This window comes from Drosophila albomicans, chromosome 2R, assembly GCF_009650485.2.
Source record: "Drosophila albomicans strain 15112-1751.03 chromosome 2R, ASM965048v2, whole genome shotgun sequence".
Classification (NCBI taxonomy): Eukaryota; Metazoa; Arthropoda; class Insecta; order Diptera; family Drosophilidae; genus Drosophila; species Drosophila albomicans.
The window spans coordinates 32,753,964-32,780,053 of NC_047631.2; the positions used below are offsets into that span (position 1 = coordinate 32,753,964).

A 26,090-nucleotide genomic window follows, 5' to 3' on the forward strand; every position below is an offset into this window, starting at 1 on the left:
TAATTATGATTAAAGTAAAATGTATAAATGAAGTTCCCATTTCGTAAGTCCCAGGCGCAGACAACATTATTAATTTCTTTCTTTCCATCTAAATTTCAATTTCGAATTACATTTAACAAATTACAAATTACATACGATTCGTGTTTCTGTTTCCAGTTTTTGTGCTTTGTGTTCCCGCAATCTAAATAATTGTCTGTGGCTATTAAACATTTTATATATAACTAAGTATATATACTTTAATCACTATAACTAATTCGCTTAAGGAATACTTTTTACAAGTTTCGTCGCTTGCACTAGAAATATGTTTTTGTAGAAAAAATAGGCTCATCATCATTATCATCATCATCGTCATCGATCATCCGATCATCATTTGCTTATAAACGTATTTAACTAGTATTTTGTGGAAATTGCTAACAACAATGAAAATCCCAGGCTAGAGAAAGAACTACTAAGTTGATAACAACAATTACAAAGGCTGCTGCCAAGTGGCCAAGTGGATTAATTACAAATTATAATAATTACAGTTACTGGTTACTCTCGGCTCTCTTCTCTCTATTACAATTACAAATTAAGCATTGAACACATTAGAATTTAAAGCGCAACCTAAGCCTATATACAGAGGAGGTGAATGGTGATTTGTCCCGTCCACAGGTTTTAGCTGATTGTGCTGCAACTGGAGACGCTCACGTTGAGCGGATTATTGACGCTGCTCACCGCAATGGAAGACCTAAATAAGGATACGAATTAGCTTGGCAAATAAATGAATTAAATTCCATTGCCAACTCACCGATTGTGACGCATGTGACTCTTGACTAGATCGCTGTTGACCAGCGCAGCCATCAGGCTCAGTTCGCCAGCCATGACTGTGGCGCAGACGATTTGCGCCAGCTTCTTGGCATTGTCGCCGGGATTGCTTGCATGGGCGCCTCGGACGCCCAGCATATCGAGGCAGGCACCTTGACCCGGCAGCCCGGTGCCGCCGCCCACGGTGCCCACCTCCAGCGAGGGCATCGTGCAGGTCATGTACAAATCTTCGCTGTTCTCTGTCCAGCACTCCATGGCCGTCGAGCAATTGCTCGATGTGACATTCTGTGCAGGATCCTGTCCGGTGGCCAAAAACACAGCTGTCACCATATTCGCAGCATGCGCATTATTCCCTCCAATGCTCCCGGCCATTGCACTGCCTCCCATATTCTTCAGTTTATTGCACTCCACGAGAGTCTTGGCATCCGTTTTGAGTACGCTGCGCAACGTGGCCGCTGGAATGGTGCATTCGGTGACCACACGCTTGCCACGTCCCTTGATCCAATTGATGGCAGCGGGTTTCTTGTCGCAGCAAAAGTTGCCGCTCAGCGAAATGATTTGCATGTCGGGAAACTGTCGCTTGATGCAGCGCAGTGCCATCTCCGCACCCTTGGACACCATGTTCATGCCCATGGCATCGCCAGTGAGTGCCACAAAGCGAATGTACAACTGGGGACCATCCATGGCAATGTGACAATCCTTGAGACGACCAAAACGAGATGTGGAATCAAACTCCTCCTTGATGAGCTTGTAGTTTGTCTCGTGTTCGATCCACAGCTTGGCCTCGGAGGCGCGTGCCACGCTCGGGAAGCGCACACATGGCGCCCGCGTCATGCCCACATCCTCGACAACAGAGCGCACACCTCGAACGGACAACGCCTTGCAGCCACGATTGGTGGATGCCACCAGCGCACCTTCAGTGGTGGCCATCGGGACATAGTAGCTGACTCCGTCCAGCAGCAGTGGACCGGCATAACCCACAGGAATGGGCACATAACCCAGGACATTCTCGCAGCAGGCGTTCATCACCTTGCGGTAGTCAAAGTGCTGATAAGGCAGCGACTCCAACGAACCCAAACGCACCTTGGCACGTGAGGCAATGATCTGACGACGCAAGCGAATGCCACGCTCGGGATCATCCAGCACCGACTCGATCTTGTAGAGGGGACAATGAGTGCCGCCTGCATTGACAATGGCCACGATTTCCTCGTCCGTTAAGGCCTGAGGACCAGTCAATGCATGATCCGTTTCATCGGTGGCATTCAGCAGTTGCAGGCATTCCTGGAGTGGGCGTGGCGGACGCTTGGGCAGCTCGACGCGTTGTCGCACGATCGCCTGGACATCTGTCTGGGTGGCCACGTTGCTCACCTGCTGCTCCTCGATGCTGAAGAGCGGTAAGCGAGGAGGCGCCTTGATGGCCAACTGTTGGGGCTGTGGCTGCTCCTTCTCCTCCTCGGGTTGCGGTGTGGTCTGCGAGGCCTTGGCCAAGGTGGCTTGACGCAGCTGATCCTGCAGCGGATCGCGTTGATCGAAGCAGATGAATTTGACCACCAACGCAATCAGCACAATGGAGATGACAATGTGATCGGCGCTCATTGTCAGCCATCTGGAAGAGAAAGCAAGTGTTAAAGAAAGCCACTTGGTGTCGCTTCGCATTAATAGTCAACCTACTTGATGATGATGTCGGTGATTTCGCCCGACTCGGTGCGATTGTTGTTCACATTGAGATTCAGCGTGGGCGACAAAGTTTTATCCACCGCATCGTAATCGCTGCTGGTGAACACAACCCGACTATAGATGTGCACAATCATCAGACCTGTGGTCATGATCAGCTTAACACGCTGCAGCACTGGATTCGCTTTCTGCTCCTCCTCGGTCAGCGATTTGAGCAGCAACGATCCCTTGGCACGTTCACGCACTACAGACATATCGACGCCATTGCGTGACAGATCAAAGATCAATGACAAACAGGCGGGATAGAAGGTCATAAAGACCACATAATTGACCAGCACCGAGAGCACGGCAAACATGCAGAGCACCTCAAGGCGCTGCACACCTGACAATGTGCCCACGCCCACCAGCAAAGCCTCCACAATTGTGTCCAGCGAAATGGCTGGTCCCAGCAGCTCCAAGCCGCGTGCTATGTTCTGTGTGACCTCTGCTTGGCTGCTGCCCGAGAGCGCCAGTTGAGCAAGGCGCCCGGAATTGGACAGATCGATGACCAGCAGCAGAAAGAAGAGCGCATCTCTGCCAAAAAAAAAAGAAAGTAGGTTAAATTAACAAATGTTTTTAAATGTGCATTAATTTAATTATTTTATATTTATGTATTTTCCCCCCTTATCGACGCTTTACATTTACTATCTTTAATAACAATCTCTTCCGCCATTAAATTTCAACTTGTTGCCCAATTGAGTACAAGCAAAAGCTAAGTGCTACAAAAGAATTGACCTGCACAAAAATTTGATTGCAAACAAAAGCTAAAAGCTACAACAAAAGTGCACTTCCTTTTTATAGCAATTTTAATAGAGTAGGAATTTTGAAAAAACCCTTTCTTATTGCACTATGCAACTCTTAATATTTGGCCTGTCCATTGATTATTTTGATAATCAGTCAGTCGACGAGGTCAAAGAATTGTCTTGGAGATAAGGAATTTAATTATGTAAAGAATAATGTGCGGCTTCCAGTTAAATATTTGTTTTAACGTCCGGCTAAATATATATTGTATGTTTAATAATTAGCTTTGTTGCAGAAGTCACATTAAGGTAGGGCTGGAAATAGTTGAAGGTGTGTAAAGCCGAATAAATTTAGAAAAAATGTGACGGCTGATTGGAAAATCTGATGCCAATTAACTGAAAGTGTGAATTGTTGGCTGCTTGACAGTATAACTCACTTGAGATCCGAGATGTCGCTGCCCAGAAACTTGATGATAGCTGTGGTGAATATGAAGCTGGAGAAGACTGTAAAGAGACCGGCAATGCCTACAAAAAAAAGGAAGAGAGAGAGAGAGAGATAAAGATTGAATTGATAATTGAAAGCGAGTCGAGATAGTTGTTGCTACCAAGTCCAATTAGCAACAGAGGTCATATCGTTTAGAGAGGCTGTGAGAAATGCCAACGAGCTAGCGACTGGCCAAACAATGGAGCACATGGCGGACACAGCATTGACCATAGATAGAGTTTTGGATTTGCGCTGGCCAGCAGGTAAACAAAGCATATTCTTCATCGCACGCAGCTAATCAATTGAATCAACACACGCGCCTTCTCTACTGTACTCCACGCATGACGTAATCCTCTCCAGAAAGCGAGTGGGAAACTTACCTAGCACATATTTCGAGCCCAGGCGATGCAGACTGCAGAATTGATAGTAACAATAGAGCACCGCCGTGCAGCGCACTATCGTCATAAGGATCACATCGGCGGCATTGTATTCCGCCTCGAGACCATCACAGGATTGACTCCAGCCATGGCAGGGTCTATGGCGACTCGATGTGGCCGATGGCGGGGCCATAATGGGCGGCGCAGCTGGCCCATTGGGCACCCCAGCTGTTGCTGTGGCTGAGACTGTTGCTGTTGTTGTTGCGGTGGCCGCCGCTGCGTCCAGTGTGCTGGTCTTGTCGACGGTTAGCATGCAGGCGGTGATGGTGAGCAGGGCGACAATGACCTCCCAGGGATGTGAGGCGCAGAATTCGCCATGGGCACGAAACAGACGTCCAATCATCTTGGCTGCCGCAGCTCCACGCAATCTGCTCGTCCAGAGCTCTTTACCAAATGCAACTATGGCTGGCAGCTAGCTAAACCGAAAGGGAGAGAACATAAAATCGACGTCAGTTTTGTTGATTTCCAATCACAATAAATATACATATATTCTTTACAGGAGGCAGGTCAACTTGCCACACGCTTAACATAATCGTTGGGCATTAACGCCGCTCAAAGGCAGCATCAGCAGCAGCAGCAACAAAATTAACAACTAAAATAACAAAGTTTATCGATTGCCGTTGACACATTACAGACGAGGGGAGGCGACGATAACGAGCGACCCCAAAAGCCGATTGATGGCAAGAACAACAACAGCAAAAATAAAAGACGCAAAACAAAGCCCAGAATATGGTTAGAAGATGCCAGCTGCAGTTGCACGAAAGTTAGATACCCTAGTTTATTCTCTATTTTCACGGCAGCAGCTTTGACATTTGACTCAAAATGGCGCGCCTGCTGTAAGCTGTGACAATCGATAATCGATAGAGTTCTAACGAAATACAAATGATCAAGCCTCACGCTCAAAGGCCTGTTACAACACTGCTGTTGTTATCGATTATAATGTCGTTAGCTTGCGTTTTTATTAAGTGCGGCCATTAAGGATAAAAGCCTGAGAAATATTTAAATGGATTACAATGACGTGCCAAGATACGAAATTAAATTATTAAATTTATTTTAAAACAGCTTGCATATTAAGTTCAGCTGTTGCTGCAAAGCGTTGATACGCAGCAGCTTTGTTACCAACGGCAGTTAATAGCTTGGTCATTATGCACACGCATATAATTGTTATTGCCATTCATTTAAATACCCTGCTGCAGACACTTTGTGCAAGCTGTTGCTACCCACGCGAGACACCGCAGTTAACAGTTTTGCCAAATGGACCTATATACCCCACGTGAGGTGAGGCGGGCAGCGAGGGTAGCAAAGCAGGAGGGCAACGGCTGTAACTTGCTCTGCTTGTTATTACACTAAGCGGATTTGATCGCGTCCTTGGGCAATCATTGTGCGTCTCCTCTGACTTCCCCAATTCCCCAGTTGGCTTTCCTGTTGCCCTGCCCACTGATTGATGGCCATAAGCCAGCCAAAACGCAGAGGCAGAAAGATGTGCGCCTACTCGCAGTACATCCGCATGCCTACGCCTTAAGCTCTCAGTTTGCTTTGCTGCTGTCCCCGGCTTAATTAAGCCAGGCGATGCCATTGCTTGGCACTTCGCACTTGGCAGTTGGAATCTGGCTGAATGATCGTCGTCTAGCAACGTGCCCCGCATACACGAATCCATCCTTCTCTCTCTCTCTCTTTGGCCAGGCGCCATAAATATGTGTATTGAAATGTGTGTCTGAGTTTTCAACTGCAACTGCAACTCTGACTGCGACTGCGACTGCATCATCGTCTGAGACTTGCAATTGCAATTGGTGGCATCTGCCCCGGCATCGGCATCGACATCGGCATCTGTTGCTCTGTCTGAGTTTGAGTTATGTGCTGCTCCAAGTGCCGTTGCTTATCGCCCCGTCTCATAAAATATATGCGTACGTATATAAATATGTTTGGTGCTGCACTTCAAGCAGAGCACTCGAGGAACAACGAGCCATGTTTCGGCTTTCTGTTGTAACCTGAAGCCTTTGGCCATAACAGCCAGCTGTGGGGTCGAGCCATCCTGTGAGCATTGTTTATGCACCAGCGTATGCACATATGTAATAAATATAAATTCAACGCCACTCTGTAATTATCTTTTAAGATACTAGAAGATTGAATACGCTTTCTCTCGCTTAAGGGCAGCGTCGCTTAACGGCCATACTTTATTGAGTCTTAACGGTCGCATACAAGAAGAATCTTCAACGCAAAAGCATAGAAAATTTCAGAAAAAATAATGTAGGTTGCTTTATTTAACTTATTTTCTCTACGTTTTGCATATCAGTTGAGGCCCCTAAATGAAATATTATTAACGCCCAGCTCTAAGACTTAAAGTGGAGTTAAATTTAGAATCAAAGTTTCTTATTAATGTAAAAGAAGAATATCAAACTTTACTTCTTAAGCGTTACACATTGCTTTGCCTATTCAGACAAAAGTGTGAATATATAGAAAATGCAAAAGTAATGACTTAAGTTTCCTCATGTTTTTTCGTTTAGCGGCATATATTTATCTTCTTAGTTGAGGCCCTTATGAGGTATTATAAACGCATAGCTCTCAAGTTAAAGTGGAGTTAAACTTATATTCAAATATTACAAAAAGAATATGCTATTAAAGTAAACGATGAATAGAAATCTTTACTTCTCAAGCATTACACATTACTTTGCCTATTAAAACAAAAGTTTGAAGTGAAAGTAAAGATAAAATATGAAATAATGATGTAAGTTTCGTTTCTTAAATCTTATCTACTTATCGGCATATACTTTGCGTCTCAAATGAGGCCCTTAAGTGAGGTACTATAAGCGAATAGCTCTTAAGACTTAAAGTGGAGTTAAACTTAGAATGAAAGACTACTATTAAAGTGAAAAATGCACAGAACATTTTTACTTCTCAAGCGTTACACATTGTTTTCCCTATTCACAACGATCATGGCCAGTTTACATTATTTTCATAGAGTAGAAGAGTTTACGAATTTTGGGGTTGCACAAGGAAGGAAGAGAGAAGGGTGTCGCGAGGGGCAGCAGAACGTCGTAAAAGTGCTCTGGATAAACAACGATCCCCGTTTTGAACTGACACTGTAAACGTTGCTCTTTTTTTTATTATTTGCTGTGGCTAAAATGAAATTCATTGTAATTGCCCCCGTTACTGCTGCTCGAAACTTTTCGGGATTCAACATTTTTATTATGGCAACGAAGTCGAGCACACACCGAGGGGCCCCTGAAAAAGGCCAGGGATGAAAGAGTAGATCAAGATCACGATAATATTGACGTGAACAAGTTATGTTCACATAGAATCTATATTGGGAGTATCCCCAAGTAAATCTGGAAATACATATTTTTTTTTTTGTATTCAAAGCATTGTCAGTGAGCACACAATGTAAAACTGAAATATTTAAGTGCCTAGCTAGAAATATAATTTGTTAAAAATGAAATCCATTTGCATCGAAACAAAAGAATCCCAAAAACATTGGCATACTATATTTTATGAAACTCACATGAGAAAACTGAGTATAAACAGTGTGAAATACACTTGAATCCCGATGAGTTCCAATGAATGGACTGTAATAGATCACTTGCTATTCGATTTTTCAGAAAAACACAATTGCAATTAGTTTCGATTGCGATGAGGCAAAGTTTAAACAAACTTCAAAAAATTGCACAATGTAAATTTTAATATAAAGTGTGGAATTTCAAGATGAATTCAGTTTTGAGATTGTTAAGTTCGCATTAATTCTATTACCTTCGATTATCTAATTCATATTCCATAGTTTGCCCTTCGCTGATTTTTTTTTTGGTTATTTCTGGGGGACTTTTGTTGAAGTAATAAACACTTTCAAGAGAATTCGCAATGCATATATTATACAAACTGGCTGGTCTTATATATGTTATATGTACTTAGCGTCACACAGATCAAATATTTACATACTGTCAAACAACTGACGATTGGAATCTTTGACGCTTTGTATTCCAAAGTCATTCATCAGTTCATTTCCCGTCTCTGAACGTAGAGCATTTTAAAGAGTTGACTTCATGTAAAGTTATTTGCTTAAAAGTTTTGTAAACTTCGCATGGCAATTCATCATCATCAATTTGTTCTACTAAAATATTAATGAATTGCATTCGATCAGAGTGATTTAATAAGGGAGTTCACTAAGCACTGCAATGAATACTAAATGAGCAAAGGAAATGAAAGCTTAATATAGATACAAATGAAATCTGAATTGGAAATGTGTTTTTAATGAGAAAGCGAATTCATTGATGCAAAATGATCACTCATCAATAAACCTAAAAGTTGAGTATCTTGAACCTATGACCTCATCTTTCTATTACAACATTAAGCTAGATGCCAAGTACAATCCGCATTCAATAAAAAGAATAATAAACAAGTAAGAAAGTTACAGTCGAGTGTGCTCGACTGTGAGATACCCGCTACCCATTTTTAATAAAGGCAAAATATTGCGGTATTATTTTCAAAATATACTGAAAATACTTAAAAAAATACTAAAAATATACCAAATGGTAAGTAGGCGTTTTTGCCCATACAAAAGTATTTCTATAATAACTTCGACAATTTTTATCTGATCGCAACCAAATTTTCAGGAATCATAACTACTATAGTAATTATTGTATAAACCAAAATTCGTAACTCTAGCTTTAAAATTACACTTGTTATTCAATTTTTTTGATTTGCGGGGGCGGAAGTGGGCGTGGCAAAAATTTGAAACAAACTTGATCTGCGTGCAAACATAACAAATGCTGTCGAAAAATTATAGCTCTATCTCTTATAGTCTCTGAGATCCAGTGTTTCATACGGACGGACGGACAGACACACAGACGGACATGGCTATATCGTCTCGGCTGTTGACGCTGATCAAGAATACATATATTCTTTATAGGGTCGGAGATGCCTCCTTCTACCTGTTACATACATTTCCTGCCGGCACAAAGTTATAATACCCTTCTACCCTATGGGTAGCGGGTATAAAAAGCGTCTACTAATTTCCATTTCCTGCACATAATTAAGAGCTGCAAAATACTGGAAAATTGCATTGAGGAAAAACCAACAATAATATTTTCATTTGTTGCTTGCTGTTCTGTCTATTGTTGCAAATGCTTTTGCTATTGTTGTTTCTGCTGTTTCGTTATTATTGTTGCTATTAAAAGATCATCAAGTTTAGAGTATTAAAGCATTGACAAGCTACAAATTGCCGACGGCACGCGGAAAGGGAAAAAGGAAAATGCAAATCAACATCATTGCAAAATATAAAATACAAAATTACGAATATAGTTTTTCCTATTTTCATTTCGAGTTTTTATTTTGGTTTTGTTTATGCTTGCATTACACACATTTTATATAGTATAAGGCGCCGCTGGAACTAAAGGAAAACAACATCAACTATTTAATGGCGAAATGTTTAAACTTAGCGATGGCAGATGGAAGAAGAAAGAAGCAGAACATCACAGCTCTGTGTGTGTGTATTGTGTGTGTTTCGCATTGTTTTGCATGTTGTTTTTGTTGCTTCTGGTTTACATTTGAAAAGTACTCGCCAAACGGATGTTGCGCTCGACCTCAACCTTACCACCAAGCAGCCCCCCCCAAGTGGGTGAATGGGCAAAAGAGAAAGAGAGAGAGAGATAGAGGGAAGAGCGGCGAGCAGGGAGAACTTCAGCAGGCGAGAGCGTGATGGCAGCAGGCGTAAACAAAAGCAGGCCGGTCAAAAAAAAAAAAAAAAAGAAGAAGAAAAAAAAGAACTAAAGAGCAGCAGAAACAAAGCGCCGCAAGCAGGCCAAAAGCAGAGCAGTGAAACACTAGAATGTGCTCGACTATGAGTTACCCTGTGAATGCAAGTTTCAAAGACCAAAAGCGAGCAATCGAAATTTGGGGTCTCCTCTGTGATTGGGTTTTCTTTTAGTGGGATTTTTTTTTTACCATGGTTGATTAGATTGATATCTGTTAAGTACCTTCTTCGAAAAATTTGTGATTTACTTTAATAGACTGTGCGTTTCCCACATTTTTATTATGTTATCAATTTGTTTTAAAATGTAGAACTCTAAATTAAATTGTGCATTTCCCACATTTCGATTATTTTTTTTTATCAATTTATATAGTTTATAATTTAAAATGTACAATTCAATAATAAAATGTGCATTTCCCACATTTGTATTGTTTTGATTTATCTTAATTGTTTGATGTCGTATGCCAATAGCTGACATTGATTTATATTAATTGAATCGACAGACTGAAGCATGACGTTAAATCAATACAGTGTCTGTTAACAGAAATTCAGAATATGTATACAGCCATATATCACTTAATGGCCACAACTGGAACCGCTAAAACATAAGCTGTGAGGGAGAATCAACATCACCTTATCGCATTTTTTAAACTTTTTCATTATTTAAATTGAGTTTTGTAGCTGTTAAGCATGTAGAGCATCCCGCTAAATGAATTTACGTACTAAATACGTAGTGGCCCTTAAGTGAAAAGAACGTTAGTCCTCATTACAGTGTCTTAAATGCCTTATAGCTTAGCAAATTTATTTACTTTCTTTTAGTGGCCCTTAAGTGAGTTTAGTATGCCGCTAAGTGAATCTTGCTTCTACATACATTGTTGCCCTTAAGTGAAAAGAACTTTAGTCTTCATTACAGTGTCGTATATGCGTAATACTTTACCAAATTTATTAAACTTTTCATTATTTACTTTGTTTAAGCGAGTTCAGGATGCCTCTAAATGAATTTTCCTACTAAATACGTAGTGGCCCTTAAGTGAAAAGAACGTTAGTGTTCATTATAGTGTCGTAAATTAACTTTCCCATTATTTACTATGTTTTAGTGGCCCTAAAGCGAGTTTAGTATGCCTATAAATGAATCTTGCTTCTATATACATAGTGGCCATTAAATGAAAAGAACGTTAGTGTTCATTACAGTGTCGTAAATGCCTAATACCTTAGCAAATTTTTTAAACTTTTCATTGCTTATTTTGTTTTAGTGGCCCTTAAGCGAGTTTGGTATGCCGCTAAGTGAGGTACGTAGTGACTCTTAAGTAAAATGAACATTAGTGTTCATTAGAGTGTCGTAGATGCCTAGATCCTATCTCAAACATTGCCACATAACTATTACACCCTCTGTGTTGGCCATTTGAAATGCATCGAGGGTATAAACCGACCACAGAACGAGAGCAGGAGGCAAGACCAATTGCTGGCATTGTTATGCCGCTTGAATGGGGGCTAACAGATGTACAAGGCTGCTCTGCCTCCCATAGGGGAGACAAACAAACGAACGAACGAACCGAATATTGGTCTCTTTAAAATTCTGCGAAATAAACGCTTTCCCTTTGACAATTGGCAGAGCCACAGCAACACAGCAAAAGCAACAGCAACAGTAGCTGTGGCAGCTACTCATTAATATGCCCAACAAGTGGCAAGCGTTGCAATTGTCATGCTACCAGGAAGGCAACAGGCAGATACAGATACAGCTACAGCTACAGCTGACTGACTCATCAACAACATTGATGACAGCTCATTCCCCAAATGAGATTTATGTTCATTATAATTTCTGGCTTTCCGCGAAATTTTCCCCAATTTTATTTGGCTTCACGCTGTTTTGATCAACTAAGACAATTAACATTCGACTGTTAATTGCAATGGAACGAAGAATTTTTTGTTGTTGTATATTTTTTTCCAACTGCGTATTTTGTGTATTTTTTTTTTTGGAGGAAAACTGGCTTTTGGCATTTGTGTTGTGCAATTTCCACTTGATTAACGTAATCTGTAATCGTTAAAAATAGTTCACCTGCAGTTCGTGCAAAATTAATTTTTCGTCAGCGAAAAAATTTGTGTTTAAGGCCATATTTAGTTTAGCGTCCAAAGGTCAAAGCAAATAATTTCAAGCAATTAACACATGCGAGATGATTTGTTATTGTTTTGATTTGATTCGATACGGATTTTTGCACATTCATTGCCTCAAGACGTCCGAAAAGTTGTTTCCATCTGTTTATGGTACATTATAAACAAATTCGCTAAGCAAGTGCTGGAAAATTAAAATAATTCGTGTTGTACTTGTAGGAAAGAAAATATTGTGCTAAGCAAAAAACACGCGCCCCACATATTAATTCCAAAGCATGCACAATTAATTTATAACATGGCGTGGACAAAGTGAGGCGCCAAGTGGGCGTATTGAGTGGGCGTGGCGTGGCGAACATCATGTACGCGCATTAATTGAACCAATCATGCGCATAATTTCTGCGTTTCCATAAAAATGCAAATTTCCTTTAACGTATTTAGCGGCAAAGCCGGGAGGGGGGAGAGGGGAGGGAAAATAGATGCTGGAACGGAATGGGAAAGGAGTCTATTTATCTACCTAAGTACAATGAGGAAACAGAGGCTAATGAACTTTGAAATAGGCTGAATAGAAAAGGGAAGGATGCAAAGAAAGCGGAGCAAATGAGCAATCGATGGGGATAGTGAAAAAGGAACGCAAAAGAAAGAGATTTAAAATGTAACAGTGAAAACCGCATTATATTGAGAAGGAACAGCTCAATTGACATAAAATTGAAACAGTGAAAATGTAAAGAAAAAAAAATAAATGTAAAACACTTGAAAAGGGCATTAGACTGAAACAGTGAGAAGGAACAATTAAATGAGCAATCGATTGGAACAGTGAAAATGGAACAAATAAATTAAACTAGGAAATATAGACGGAACAGTAAGAAGGAATAGTTAAATGGGGATAAATTTGAACAGTGAAAATGGAACGCAAAACAAATAAATTTATCTATGAAATACAAACGGAACAATGAGAAATGCATTATACTCGTATTGAAACAGTGAGAAGGAACAGCTCAATTGACATAAAATTGAAACAGTGAAAATGTAACGCATAACAAATACATTTAAAGCACTTGGCAATACAAAAGGAACAGTCAAAAGACTGAAACTGTGAGAAGGAACAACTCAGTGAAACTGGAACGCAAAACAAATAAATGTATCTATGAAATACAAACGGAACAATGAAAAATGCATTATGCAGTGAGAAGGAACAGTTAAATGAGTATGCGATTGAGACAGCGAAAAAGGAACACAAGACATAAAAATTGAAAACACTAGGAAACGGAACCGCGAAAAGGGCATTAGACTGGAACAGTGAGAAGGAACAGTAAATGAGCATTCGATTGAGACAGTGAAAATGGAATGCAAAACAAATAAATAGAACTAGGAAAAATAAACGGAACAGTCAGAAGGAACAGCTAAATGGGGATCAAATTGGAACGCAAAACATTTATGTAAATTTAAAACACTAGTAAACGGAACGGTGAAAGGGGCATTAGACTGAAACAGTGAGAAGGAACATTCGATTGAGACAGTCGAAATGGAACGCAAAACAAATAAATTGAACTAGGAAATATTGACGGTAGAAGGAACAGCTAATTGGGGATAAACTTGACACATTGAAAATGGAACGCAAAACAAAAAATGTAAAACACTTAAAAATATAAAAGAAACAGTGAAAAGGGCATTAGACTGAAACAGTGAAAGGGAAACACAAAAGCAAATGCAATTAAAAATGTAAGAGGGGAAAGGAAATATTTTATGACAAATATTTTAATAACTCATTAACAATACAATAAAATGATCACTGCCAGTAAATTCCCATACAAATTATCGAAATTTGTTTGCTTTGCGTGGAAACAAGCAATTTCATTGAACAATAGTTTTTATTATGTGCAAAATTCTTAACATCGATAAGGTTTTATATAACTTTAGTTGCTTCTACAAAATGCAGTGAAGGGGATTTTAATACGTCATTTAATTATATTGAATATATATTTGTTTGCTTTATAAATTAATATAATTAGAGCACATCATCTGTTTTTCCATAATTTTTACAGCTAGAACAAGGTCCGAAGTCGTGGTATTAGTCATGGAATCGAAAAAGTCGTGTGCTTCAATGTTGTTTTTATAATTCCTCACACACAGTCGCATATCTATTTCGTGTGGTCGCCTGATAAGGCAACAGACAGACGTACGTATTTATTTATTTTTTGATACAGACCAACTGCATGTAGAATCAATAATAATTGGTTTCGATTTGGCGCCACAGCACATTGCTGATTGATGGCAGATTGATGAAAGTTTCATTGGGGGGAGAATTTCATGTTGCAATCTGGATGTGCATGAAAATCAAATTCTATATTTCGATAGCGGGAAAGTTGTGCTATATTCAACAGCTTGTGTTCTACTTTTCTACACATGGAGTTAGATAATAAACAATGTCAATGCCACACTCTGCGTATACGTGATGAAATGTGAATTAGAGAACAGGTACTCGCTGCTATAGATTAGCCCAAAATTGCCAATTGCTGTCGCTTCTTCTACAGTTGTTGGCAGCTTTCCCCTGGGCCAATCAAGTGCTCACAGTTAACTAGATAAATAAAAGAGTCTATTGGATTTATGGTTCCACTCAGTAACTGGTTCAGTGCGGGATGCATTAAACATGATTGTAAAGAAGATTAAGCTAGACATTAAACGAGTCCGTGATACGAGCAGAGCACAAAAAACTACTTAATAACTGAAAGAAACTCATTACGAATACCCTGTAAAAGACATGTGTAGAGGGTTTGCTTACTGGAGAGTGAAGAAAGTTTTTGGATAACTATTAAATATTTAAATAACTACATTTTACAATCCCAACTTTCTATACTATTAATTTCTTTATCAAACTGTGACTGAGAATATCTGCCTAGGGTATTAGCTAGACGATCTCTTTTGCTCTTGTTTTGTTTTGGATTTTTTTTGGGACTGTGTAATTTACAAGTTACTGAAAAAAGTAAAAGTTGTCGCTAAATGACAACGGCAACGCCAACAAGAGCAGCGGGCAAATAAATAAATTCAATATAACGAAAAAAAAAAGAAATACAAAAATAAAAAAACAGTTTTACTTTCTACCAAAAATGCGAATAACGCTAATTTGTATGCAATCAAAGCCAAAGCGTGGCACGCCAGGAAAAACTTTGAGCTCCACACACAAAACTGTAAAGTCAAACAAAACAAAAAACAAAATAAGAAAAGAAAAAAAAGAGCTCAAGACCAAAATCAAAGCCCCCACAACACATCAAAAGATTGAGGCGTCGTTTTTTGATATTGAAGTTAAACAAGTCTTGAAATTTCCAATTAAAATACATTCAAGTTGTAAAAGAGCCCCCCAAAAATAAAATTAAGATGATGATGCTGGTCGAGTCCACGTGTGCCTCGTGTTTGGTTGTGGGGTATTCAAATTGTTGTAAAGGCCGTGTTAATGGGCGATGAAGATATCACATCATCATCATCAACATCAACAACATCATTGTCGTCAACTTGATGTTGAGTGGACCAAAGCAATCGCTCTGACATTGACCCAAAAGCGTTGACCATTTATTGATTTGGTTTTGTGGGTTTTCAGTTTTGGGTTTTGGGTTTTTATGTTTTCTGTTTGATTTGTTCAGATTCAGATCGTCTTCGTTTCCAAGTTAACCAACAAAAAAAACTAAAACCGGAACCAATCGCAATGAAATAGAAAGTTTTTCGTCAGTGTCGCTCAACGTTTTGCCCTTTTTGCCAAAAGACACCAACAAAATGGGTCACAAAACGATCGAAAAAACGATCTTTGGTGATCGTGTGTGAAGCGATCGCAGATCGATCGTTTAGCATTTCGGTTTCATTCAATTCCCGAGCATCTTCAACAGTTTCTCTGTGTCTTTTTTATGGGTAAAACATGTTGCCAAATTTCTAAAGAATTAGCCGCGTTTCAAACCGAAATTTATTTCATTGATGGCAGATTTATAAATTCAAAAATTCAACAATCTGCAAGACTGGTTTAATTTTTGTAGTTTCACGTGTCGCATATTTCAATGGGATTATTTATGAGCGCAGTCAAGATGTGATATACAATTACGGACATTTTATTAAAGAAATGTTTGAATTAACTGCTAGCAAATTGTAGATTTTTTATTAAGCAAAAACAAAGGAATTAATTATTAAATTTCAGAATAAATTCAAGCACTGTTTTTGATAACAGAAAGCAAGTTCAATGAAACTTAAATTTAAAAAAAATATATTTTTATTCAAATTGAAGGACGCAATTAAATGATAGGAAAGTTTTTGTTTCTTATTTATCGGAAACAAGGGAATGCAAATATACTGGAAGCTTATTTAAATAACTGAAAGTAAGATGATATTATTAAAGTTAATTTTTAGAATTTATCGAAAACTAAGGAACTTTAAAGTATTTTAATCTAATTTAAATAGCAGAAAGTAACTCAAATTCGGAGATCCTATTTAAGACGATATTTTTAAAGTTAATTTTAGAATTTATCGAAAACTAAGGAACTTTAAGGTATTTTAATCTAATTTAAACAGCCGAAAGTAATTCAAATTTGAAGATCATATTAAAGATATTATTAAAGGAATTAAGTAGTATTTGAAACTAATTTAAGAAGAAGATTCTATTTAAGATGATATTATTCAATTTTACTTTTCGAATTAAGGGAAATCAAAGAATTTGAAACGTATTTAAAATCTAATTTAAATAAACGAAAGTAACTCAAATTTGAAGATCATATTAATGATGATATTATTAAAGGAATTTAGTAGTATTTGAAACTCAAATTTGAAGATCTTGAAGATTTAAGATTATATTATTCAATTTTACTTTTTAAATTGAGGGAAAATAAATTTAAACGTATTTGAAATCTTATTTAAAGAACTGAAATTTTAAAATTTATATTTAAGATGATAATTTTAAAAATTATGTTTTTAATTTAATATAAAACAAAAAATGCAAATGGAATCTAATTTAAATAACTGAAAGTAACTCAAATTTCAAGATTCTATTTAAGATGAGAAATTGTATTTTAAAATTTATCGAAATCAAAGGAATTTAAAAATATTTGAACAATCAGAAGATCTCAATAATGCTAAAATATAACTACCTCATTTCATAGTTTGAATTTACTTGTACTTAAACTAATCTGCGATCGAATTGCGCATCAAGAAAGCCGCCGATACATTGTGCCAATATTGGAGTGTTAAAGTGCACGCGTTGGCATGCCTTTAAGTGCGAGTTGGCATGCCTTTGAACGCCTGCGTCTGTCTGTTGGGGGATTGTAATTGCTAGCTGGCAGTGTTGTAAGATAGTTGCCTACGTAGCATAAATAAATATAAATATGGCAAGCACATCTTTAGTACTTGGAGAGCACTCGCATTTATATGCATAAAGAGATTCAAGTGGCGCTTCCGTGGAGTGTTTGCTTGTTTCATTTAGTTGTGTGTTGTGCTTGAACAGGTCAGGTTGTTGTTAATTGGCTGGCAATGCGGCTTAATTGGCCATTAACACTGACTGCACATAGATACTAGATACTAGATACTAGAGATACCAACAAAATAAATATCCAAAGTCTTTGTTAAAACAGCAATAGCAATTAACTAAACCATAATTGAAATGCGCTTTGCCAAGGTCTAAGCCACGTTAACTGGCTAACTGGCTGGCACGCGTGGCCAAGTGATCCAAGGCACGCCTTGGGATTTCAGCCAGCATGCAATGCAATGCGTTCCATGGCGATGCGATGCGGGTTTTGGGGCCATTTTCTGGTGCCGCGATTCGCAATCACGCTGAGTAAAGTTTTAAGCCAAAGCTGCCTTCATGCTCGGTTACATCGCTCTCCCTCCCTCCCTCTCTCCTTCTCTCTCTGTCTTTCTTTCGCATCACAGCCCAAAAAACTCAAATGCGCAAACAATTTCGACATCCTTCTAGTCGCACACCCCCCTAAACACACACACACTTACACACACACTCATCGTTATGAAGCGTCATCATAACATCACGTCATTATCATCATCATTGCCCCTCTATCATCGCAATCATCATTATCATCATCATCGTTGTTGTCGTCTCTGTCGTTGTTGTTGTCATCGCAAAGTGGTTGAGTTAGTGTTCGGCTCGTTGCCTGTCTGTCTCCGGCTTCAGTTCTCTAAATTTGAATTTTAATTTCCCCGTTAAAAAGCGCAACAAAAAGCGGCGCCATTAATAATAACATACTATCAGATACCCTACAATTATGCCATGTGCCCAAAGGTTATAAAATGCTATTTTATGGGTGCACACAACTGAGACAGCGAGACAAACTGCCAACTAAAAATTAAGTGCAATATATTTGTGCATTGATTTGTGGCCACTAAAAACACATAATTTGTTTATGCGTTCGGTCATTAATATGTACAAATAATGGCAACCAATGAAATACAGTGAAGAAAGCTTGCATTCGCATATTTCGAATAACAAAACTTTTTTATAGGAATCCTATACAAGAAGAACACACAAACTCCTCTTTTGTTTTTATACTAAGTACATAAATATAATGAGTGAGAAAGAGAGAGAGAGAGAGCTTTCCAAACTTCGTCTTCTTCCGTTGCCTTTTTCTTAATCGATCTTTCGATAACATTTCTTCACAGTGTTGGTTAACATAAAAAAAGGTAATACTTCTGTTACTTTACAGAGGCTAACGCTGTTAATCTCCATTTAACAGTTTAAATGTACTAAATACTAAATCACGGTAGTATTTTAAAACCATTTTTAATTTTATTTAATTTTCTTAATTATTGATAACTCCTACACTCAGTCTAGCATACCTATCCAAGCCACACTCCAGGGTATTGTGCACCACAAAAAAAAACCCATTGACGTTGTCGACAACGCCATCAAGTCTCTGATGTTTGCCGGATGCAATTTCAATTTCCAATCACATTCATATTACACGGCTGCATGGTTGCGTCTGGATTAAAGGCTAACCACGCCCACCTCTACCTCTACCACTACCTCTACCGCCCCAATTCGTGTCCTTAGCAATCACTTTTGCCACTTTTAACGCAAAATTGATTCCATGTGTGGGTTAGTTGAAAAGTTGCCAGGATTATGTCGTGCCAGCTGCTCCCCATCCAATTGAGCATAAACAAATTCGAGAGTGCGAATAGGTGGAAAAACATTATAATACATAATACACATACTCATATATGTATAATGATGGGATGAAAACAAAAACAGCGCATGCAATACGAAGAATCGCAGATGAGATGACTCATCAGTTGTCTATAAATCGAGCAAAGTGATTACTCGACGCGCAACTTTCTAGGAATCAACTAGACGTTTTAATATATACGACCAACAATTCGGTTTTCCGAATATAGACAGATCTATCAATTCGACATTTTCTAATGAACAAAATGATGTAATGAAAGCCCATCAAATTCTTTGCAAAGAAGTGTTGTCATTAATCTAAAACTATTCTAATAAAAATTCACATTTGTGAAAAATGTAAATCCATAAATATAAATCCATTATTCATCAAGAATATGCTCCAATAAAATGCTTTTGATTATACAAAATAAATACGAATAATCATCAATAATTTCTAGACTAATGCCATATATTACCCATCGGTGTATATCAATAACGTTGCCTTGTTTACTCCTTCAACTTCTTTGGCAACCCCCAAGTGGCTTGTACATCCGTACGTATACGTAATGTTATAACAGCCTTATCTGCTTGTGTGCAATATCCGCTTGCCGGAAAATGCTGCTCATTAGGAAATTAATGAAATCAAAGTCAAGGGAATTTCATAAAATTTTGCTAAATAATTTGTGGCACGTGCACGCCAGGCTCAACACCAAACACACACAATATATTGGCCATAATATTGGCAAGGCCCAACAACAATAATTGTTTGGCTTTGAAGTTTGATTATAAAGCCAGTGTGAGGGTCAGCTCAATGCATCGACAACAACGGCGACGACGACGACGGGTTTGTTTATAAACACCATGTTGATGTTGTCTGCGCCTCTAGACCAACCACAACAACAACAGCAACAGCAACCACAACATGAACAACAACCACAATAACAATTAAAACAACAGCAGCAACTACAACTACTAAGCCCAGCATCGAGTGTAGTTCAAACATTATGCGTTTGTGCAATATTTGCGAGACCTTTTGGTAAAAGGCCGCTCGTTGAGAGCTGGCCAAACAAACAGACAGACAAACAATCAAACGCACACACACACGCATGGCTAGCATACACATACATTCCCATGCAAAGAAGAACGTGTGTAGTTGCTTAATAGAATTATGCATGCCTTGCATTAGATGCGAGTGAAAAGGAGACGGAAAGAGAGAGTAATAGGAAGAGTAAGAGTAAAGCAGTGCTCTCGCTCTCGCTCTGCAATCTCGGTAGCAGCAGCCATTTCTTCTAGTGCTTCTTCTTCCACTCATTGTCAGTATTAGTTCAATATTTGTCTTTCTCTCTGTGCGTTAACACACGTGCAGCATGCCAACAAAAGAAGAAGCAGCAGCAGTAGTAAGCACAGTGGTGTATTTACTAGATAAAATATGTTCTTAATGAAAATGAAAAATGTACATAAATTAAAAATTAATTTAAAACATTAAACGAAGATATTTATTATATATAGCTTGCGCAAATGGAAATTTAAAGTGAAGCCAAAATCAAAAACGAAATAACAAAAACAATAGAATAGTTTATGCATATTTAAATTTGTAGCCTCAATATGTTGCACCACCGTGCAGCGCTGACGTTGACAGCGCTGTCGTCTGCTGTTTGGCCCATGCAAATAACAACATGAAACGACGACGCGACGCGACGCGGTGGCAGCAACAGCAGCGGGGCAATAAAACATGCGGCAAACTCATGTGACATAGACAACTTGGCAGTCACTAGACACTAGACTAAATGGCCAAAGAGGCGGAGGAGGGTGGTGGGGCTGCTCCTCAGTGGTCCGTTGCAATTGCATCCGCTGTGCGTGCGTGGCAGAGACCAGCGAACCATGGCTGCTCATATGGTGCGTACGTGAGCTAAAAGAAGAGGTGGAGAGAGAGAGAGAGCAGGAGAGAAGACGCAGGGAAGGGAGAGTTGGACACTTGAGTTGGAAACTTGATTATGCCATTTGCTATACACCAATATATACGATAATCGAATTGCGCTCGTTTTCAGTTGCATTTCATATTCGTTGTTGCTGTTGTTGTTGTTGATTTTTGGGCGCGGAATGTTGCGTTTTGCGTTCGTGCCTAAGTCCATTTGGTAGTCGCAGCCTTACCTAAGCGTTTACACCTATTAACAAGTCATCAGCATGCATGACGGTCAACAGCAATTTGGAGTGCCAATTGCAAGTGGCGTATAAAGCAGTTTGAGTCAAAGACAACAGACAACTTGGCTAGCTTGGATGGCTAACTGGCTGGCTGGCTGGCACTTGATGAACCCTGAACATGAAAACACATTCGACAGGTTTTTCTTTTTTTTGGGATGTGCAACCTCTTTAAAGCGAACCCGGTGCTTATCTTTAATCAAAGATTTGCATAAGCCAAGAGAGTCAACGTTGTCGTTGTGGCTGCTGATGCGGGTCTAATAACCATAAACTTTAATATGTTTATGGCAGCAGCTGTGTATGTGCTTTTGTGTGTGTGTAGCAGGTGTGTGTTAGTGTGTGTGTTCATATTTGCATTACAAAGTCAATTTAAGTGTTCCCCTCCTGTGTGCTGTTGTTTGCCATTGAGCTGATTTGATCGAACATCAATTTAATTGCGCTATTTTTATGGCCATAAGCGTGTGAACACATATGTGTATGTATGTATGTGTATGTGTGCACCCAGCCAGGCAGTACTTCTTTGTTTGCTATTGTGGCCTGGCCTTCGCCTTGGATGTATCGGAGCTCGAAAGGTGATCGAATCCGTCTATCGATATCACAAGAGTTGCCGCCTCTGTCCGACCGCCAATTAGCACATATGTATGCTACAACTTATTAGTGATGCAATAAATTCGATGTTTTCACACACTCTTGTCGATCAATTTCAAATACTATTTGCAAAGTTTTGTATCGATGACACATTTTTGTCTGTTTGTATTTTTTGTTGGTTGTTTTCAGCACTTAACTGCTGCCTGCGGAATTTACAGTAATAACACAAAAAAATGTCATGGCGATGATGATGTTATTGATTATTATCATTATGAAATTGTAGCTCAAGTTGAAATTCGCGCGCACGCGTTTTGAATACGCGACATTTGCTAATCGCGCAATCATCAACAGCGTAGCTGTTGCTGTTGCTAGCATAGCGCGCATATCAAACACACCAACATGACAAATGGCTGCACACACACACACACTCACACTTGCAGAGCCACTCTCTGCTTGCGTGCGAGTAAAAACGCGCGCAAGTCGCGCGCGAGTTTTACCCAGAGCTTTGCTTACTTGTTGTTGCTGCTGTTGCTGTTGTTGTAGTTGTTGTTGGCAGGTGGTGAAGAGAAAGTTTACCAACATTGAAACAACTTTTTGTGGTTGTTGTTGCTCAAGCCCGAAAAAAATCAAAACTAAGCACTACAACAACAGGCAACGGACAAGAAATGCCATGCAATAAAAGCCGAAGAAGAAGCGCCAGCAACAACAACAACAAATTAACTTAAACTGGGGGAAGCAGCAAACGCGGGCAGCGCAAGCGATTATGAAATCGCCGCCAATGGAATTCGAATCAATGTAAATATGTAGGCTGTACGTGTATTGGAGAGTGTGAGACTGTATGTATGTATGTGTGGGGCGTGCAGCTTGACTTTGGCTAACTCTACAAAAAAAAAAAAAAAACTCTTTCGCAATATTTTCAACTTACGAAGCGAGAGCATCGAAAGCGAAACGAGGCCTGGGCTCAGCTCTCTTCAGCAATGCGGCAACTTGGACTGGATTGGCTTTTAATTGAATCACACATACACAGACAAACAGGCATGCATAAGTATTGTGTATATACAGTTGGTTGTTGGCCACATAACGCACCCAGCGGCGAGTAGGAAGCGACAACGCACTTGATATGAAGTGTTGCTATTGCTGTTCGTTGTTATTGTTGTTGTTGTTGTTGTTGCTGGAGTTAATGCCACAAATGCTGCCTGCGGCTGTGTGGCATTTTTCACTTTTGCTTTTAATAGCAAGCGAGACAGTGAGACGCGGACAACGAGACAACGAGAAGAGACAGAGAGACGGAAAGACAGATCGTCTGACTGCAATGCAAGTTGCATTTTGGGAATGCTTTTGTTTTTGTTGTACTCGTAGATACCCTGCATTGCACTGCACGCAGTCGGGCATGTCGATAAAAAAGAAAGCAATGCGCGTGATTGCAATTTGACCCTCAATTGTGACTTCGAGAGTAAAAAGCAAGGTCAAGAGTTAATAGAAGGGAATCATTTCATTTTACAATCTTTTGTGTTCAAAGTATGAAAGTTATAGCTTAAAAATTGCATTATCTTAACATTTAAGTTAACTAACTTAAGTCTAGACACTTAAGTAGCTTCATCAAACATTATATGCAGTAAAAGTTTCATATCAGTACCTAGAAATTTTGCATATTAAGTTGTTGATCCTAATGATCCCTATTGCACAAAGAGAAATGATTAGATTTTAGAATCAAAGATTATATGCAGTAAAAGTTTCATATGAGATTTACTGCAACTAGAAATTTAGCATATTAAGTTTTTGATCTTAATGATCCCTTTTGCACAAAGAAAAATGGTTAGATTTAAGAATCTCGCTTTAAAGAAAAGTTAAACGTTTGCTATAAATTTAAGTCATAAACAAAAACTAACAAAGTTCTGAATCTTTTCACTCCCTTCTTTTAGTTATTATATTATTTTGTATAATAATTACATGTAAATAAATAAATAATTTTCAGTACTGTCTTATAAAATAAGTCAAAAACAATAACCAACAAAAGTCCTGGATCTCTTCTGTACTAATAAATCATTTTTTTAAATGCATACTTCTTTTTTCCCACCGTAGACATTTAAAAGTTAATTAAAAGGATGTTGAAATATTGAAATAAAATATAGGGATTATAAAAAATGTAGCATAAATCTTTTCTGTACAATTTAAGAAATCTTTTTTTTTTTTTAATGTATACTTCTTTTTTTCTCACCATAAACATTTCAAAGTAAATTAAAAGGATGTTGAAATATTGAAATAAAATATAGGGAATAAAAAAAAGTGTATCACTTTAAATTATAGCATCAAAAGTAACAGTTAAATAATCTTTGTATACAATGCAAATGTAAAATTCAATTTAGGAATTTCAAATGAAAACACAAACTTCAAAAAATCATACCAATTTATTATTATACCGAAGTGCAGGGTATGCTTGTAGCACAGCATGATGCATGTTAAACTCTCGTAGTTGGTTTTTCTTGAATTTTTTAAATTGCCGCTCTAGACATAACTGTAAGCTGAATGAACGTGGTGCAGCAGTGAGACGCTGTCTGTGCCAGATGTCGCTCATTTCATTTAGTGGCACCAAGGAAATCAACTGGCCTGACATTGATGTGAAAGAGGAGAGAAAGAGAAGAGAAGAGAGAGGCACGACTTTCGACGCAACGTTCGATGTTCGACAGTTGCAGGAAATGTGGAAAAAGTTAACAGCGCAACAGGATACAAGTGCCCAGGACAACGCCGAAGGCACACATTTCCATTTCCAATCCCAATCCCAATTCCAAACCCAATCTCAGGCACCTTCTGTGTCCTCATTTTTTGTTTATCGCCACAATGAAAATGCGCTTGCCATTGAAAATGAAAATAAAAATATGTTCGACGCGTTTCGAGTGCTTCGAGTGCGTGAGAGCGAGATGCAAGGCGGAATTGAACTGCTCTGCTGCATTTACAATAGCAAAAATCAGACACAAGTAAAAAAAAAAAATGAAGGGCCACTCAAGAAGAAGAGAGAGAGAAAGTTGTTTGTGGAACATGCGTTGCACATGTTGCGTAGCCCGCAGCGAGCAGAAGAACCTTGTGATAAGAGGCGAGCAAGCAATTATTTTAGTTGATTGCTTTCATTAAATTGCATAACTAACCAAAACACCCACTAAAATTATAATAGTAATGATGAGTATTTAATAAAAATGTAAACTTTGCCCAATTGGGAAACTAGCAAATCTTGTTCCAATTGGATCAATTTTACTCCAATAGGCAACCGCAAAATAACATAAATAGAACTAACCTCGCTTTTGCAATGTTCAAAAACTGTCACCAAGAACAGTCGCCGAGAACAGTTGCGATCTCTTCAGCTGTCGTTTGTCGCGTCGCTTTTGTCAATTGTTAACTTGATAAATGCAAATTTATAAAGCCGCGTGCGTTAATAGTGTGGTGATAATTTATTCCCCGTTGGCAACACACAAAACTCACTCACAAAACTAACTTGTTTTCACTTGAGTTATGAAGTTATTCTTGCATTTAATGAAGCACACAACAACTTTGCGCTTATTCTTGTTGGTTTTGTTTATTTTTTGGCCACAACATAATTGGCCAACAAAATGTATAACAATTTATATAATAATCACACTGGTCATTGTGAATACGCGTTTTCGATTTCGTTTTCTATTTTGTTTAAACTATCAAAAGTGTTACTTTTTTATTGTGTGTTGCGATGCGGGCTCTCTTTCTTTTCTTTCCTTTTCTTTTTTTTTTTTGGTTTATTGGTTTTTGTTGCTACACGCACTTCGGCTGATTGTTCATTTACTATTTACACGGTCTGAGCACTAGCTGGAGCGATTGAAGAACTTGCGGTTTGGCCGTTTATTAACTATCTGACGCGTTTATATCCTTTTTGTTCACGTTTATACAAAAAATTTTGTTGCAAATGCCAATCGTGTATATTTTGTGCCGTGAACGACGACTTTCACACTCAGCTGTTTTCGTTGAACTGAACTCAAAACGCTGCGCGTAAACAGCTGATTGCCTTTAACATCGCGCATAACAGCAGTTGACATAACATTTGCAGCACTGTTATTAACAGTTAGCCAAGTCAGCAAGGAAGGAACTATCTCCCGTATATTTCAATCTTAAC

The 26,090-nt window shown here is 38.7% G+C and overlaps 1 protein-coding gene across 3 annotated transcripts; it reads right to left on the minus strand.

Annotated features, from left to right (window-relative positions):
- Positions 1–17: 17 nt before the first annotated feature.
- Positions 18–25,949, minus strand: LOC117575168 (3-hydroxy-3-methylglutaryl-coenzyme A reductase). 3 transcript variants are annotated; one of them, XM_034259275.2, is made up of 6 exons: positions 25,245–25,949; positions 4,122–4,590; positions 3,695–3,782; positions 2,476–3,051; positions 788–2,410; positions 18–727 (listed from the first exon to the last, which is right to left on the minus strand). In XM_034259275.2, the coding sequence occupies exons 2-6, from the start codon at positions 4,519–4,521 to the stop codon at positions 655–657; spliced, it is 2,760 nt and encodes a 919-aa protein (XP_034115166.1). In that variant the 5' UTR covers positions 4,522–4,590; positions 25,245–25,949; the 3' UTR covers positions 18–654. The 3 variants fall into 3 exon arrangements, with proteins under 3 accessions (XP_034115166.1, XP_034115165.1, XP_051864210.1); XM_034259274.2 differs by having other exon boundaries at positions 4,122–4,594; XM_052008250.1 differs by lacking the exon at positions 25,245–25,949 and adding an exon at positions 4,695–4,843 and having other exon boundaries at positions 4,122–4,594.
- Between the last annotated feature and the right edge of the window lie 141 nt (positions 25,950–26,090).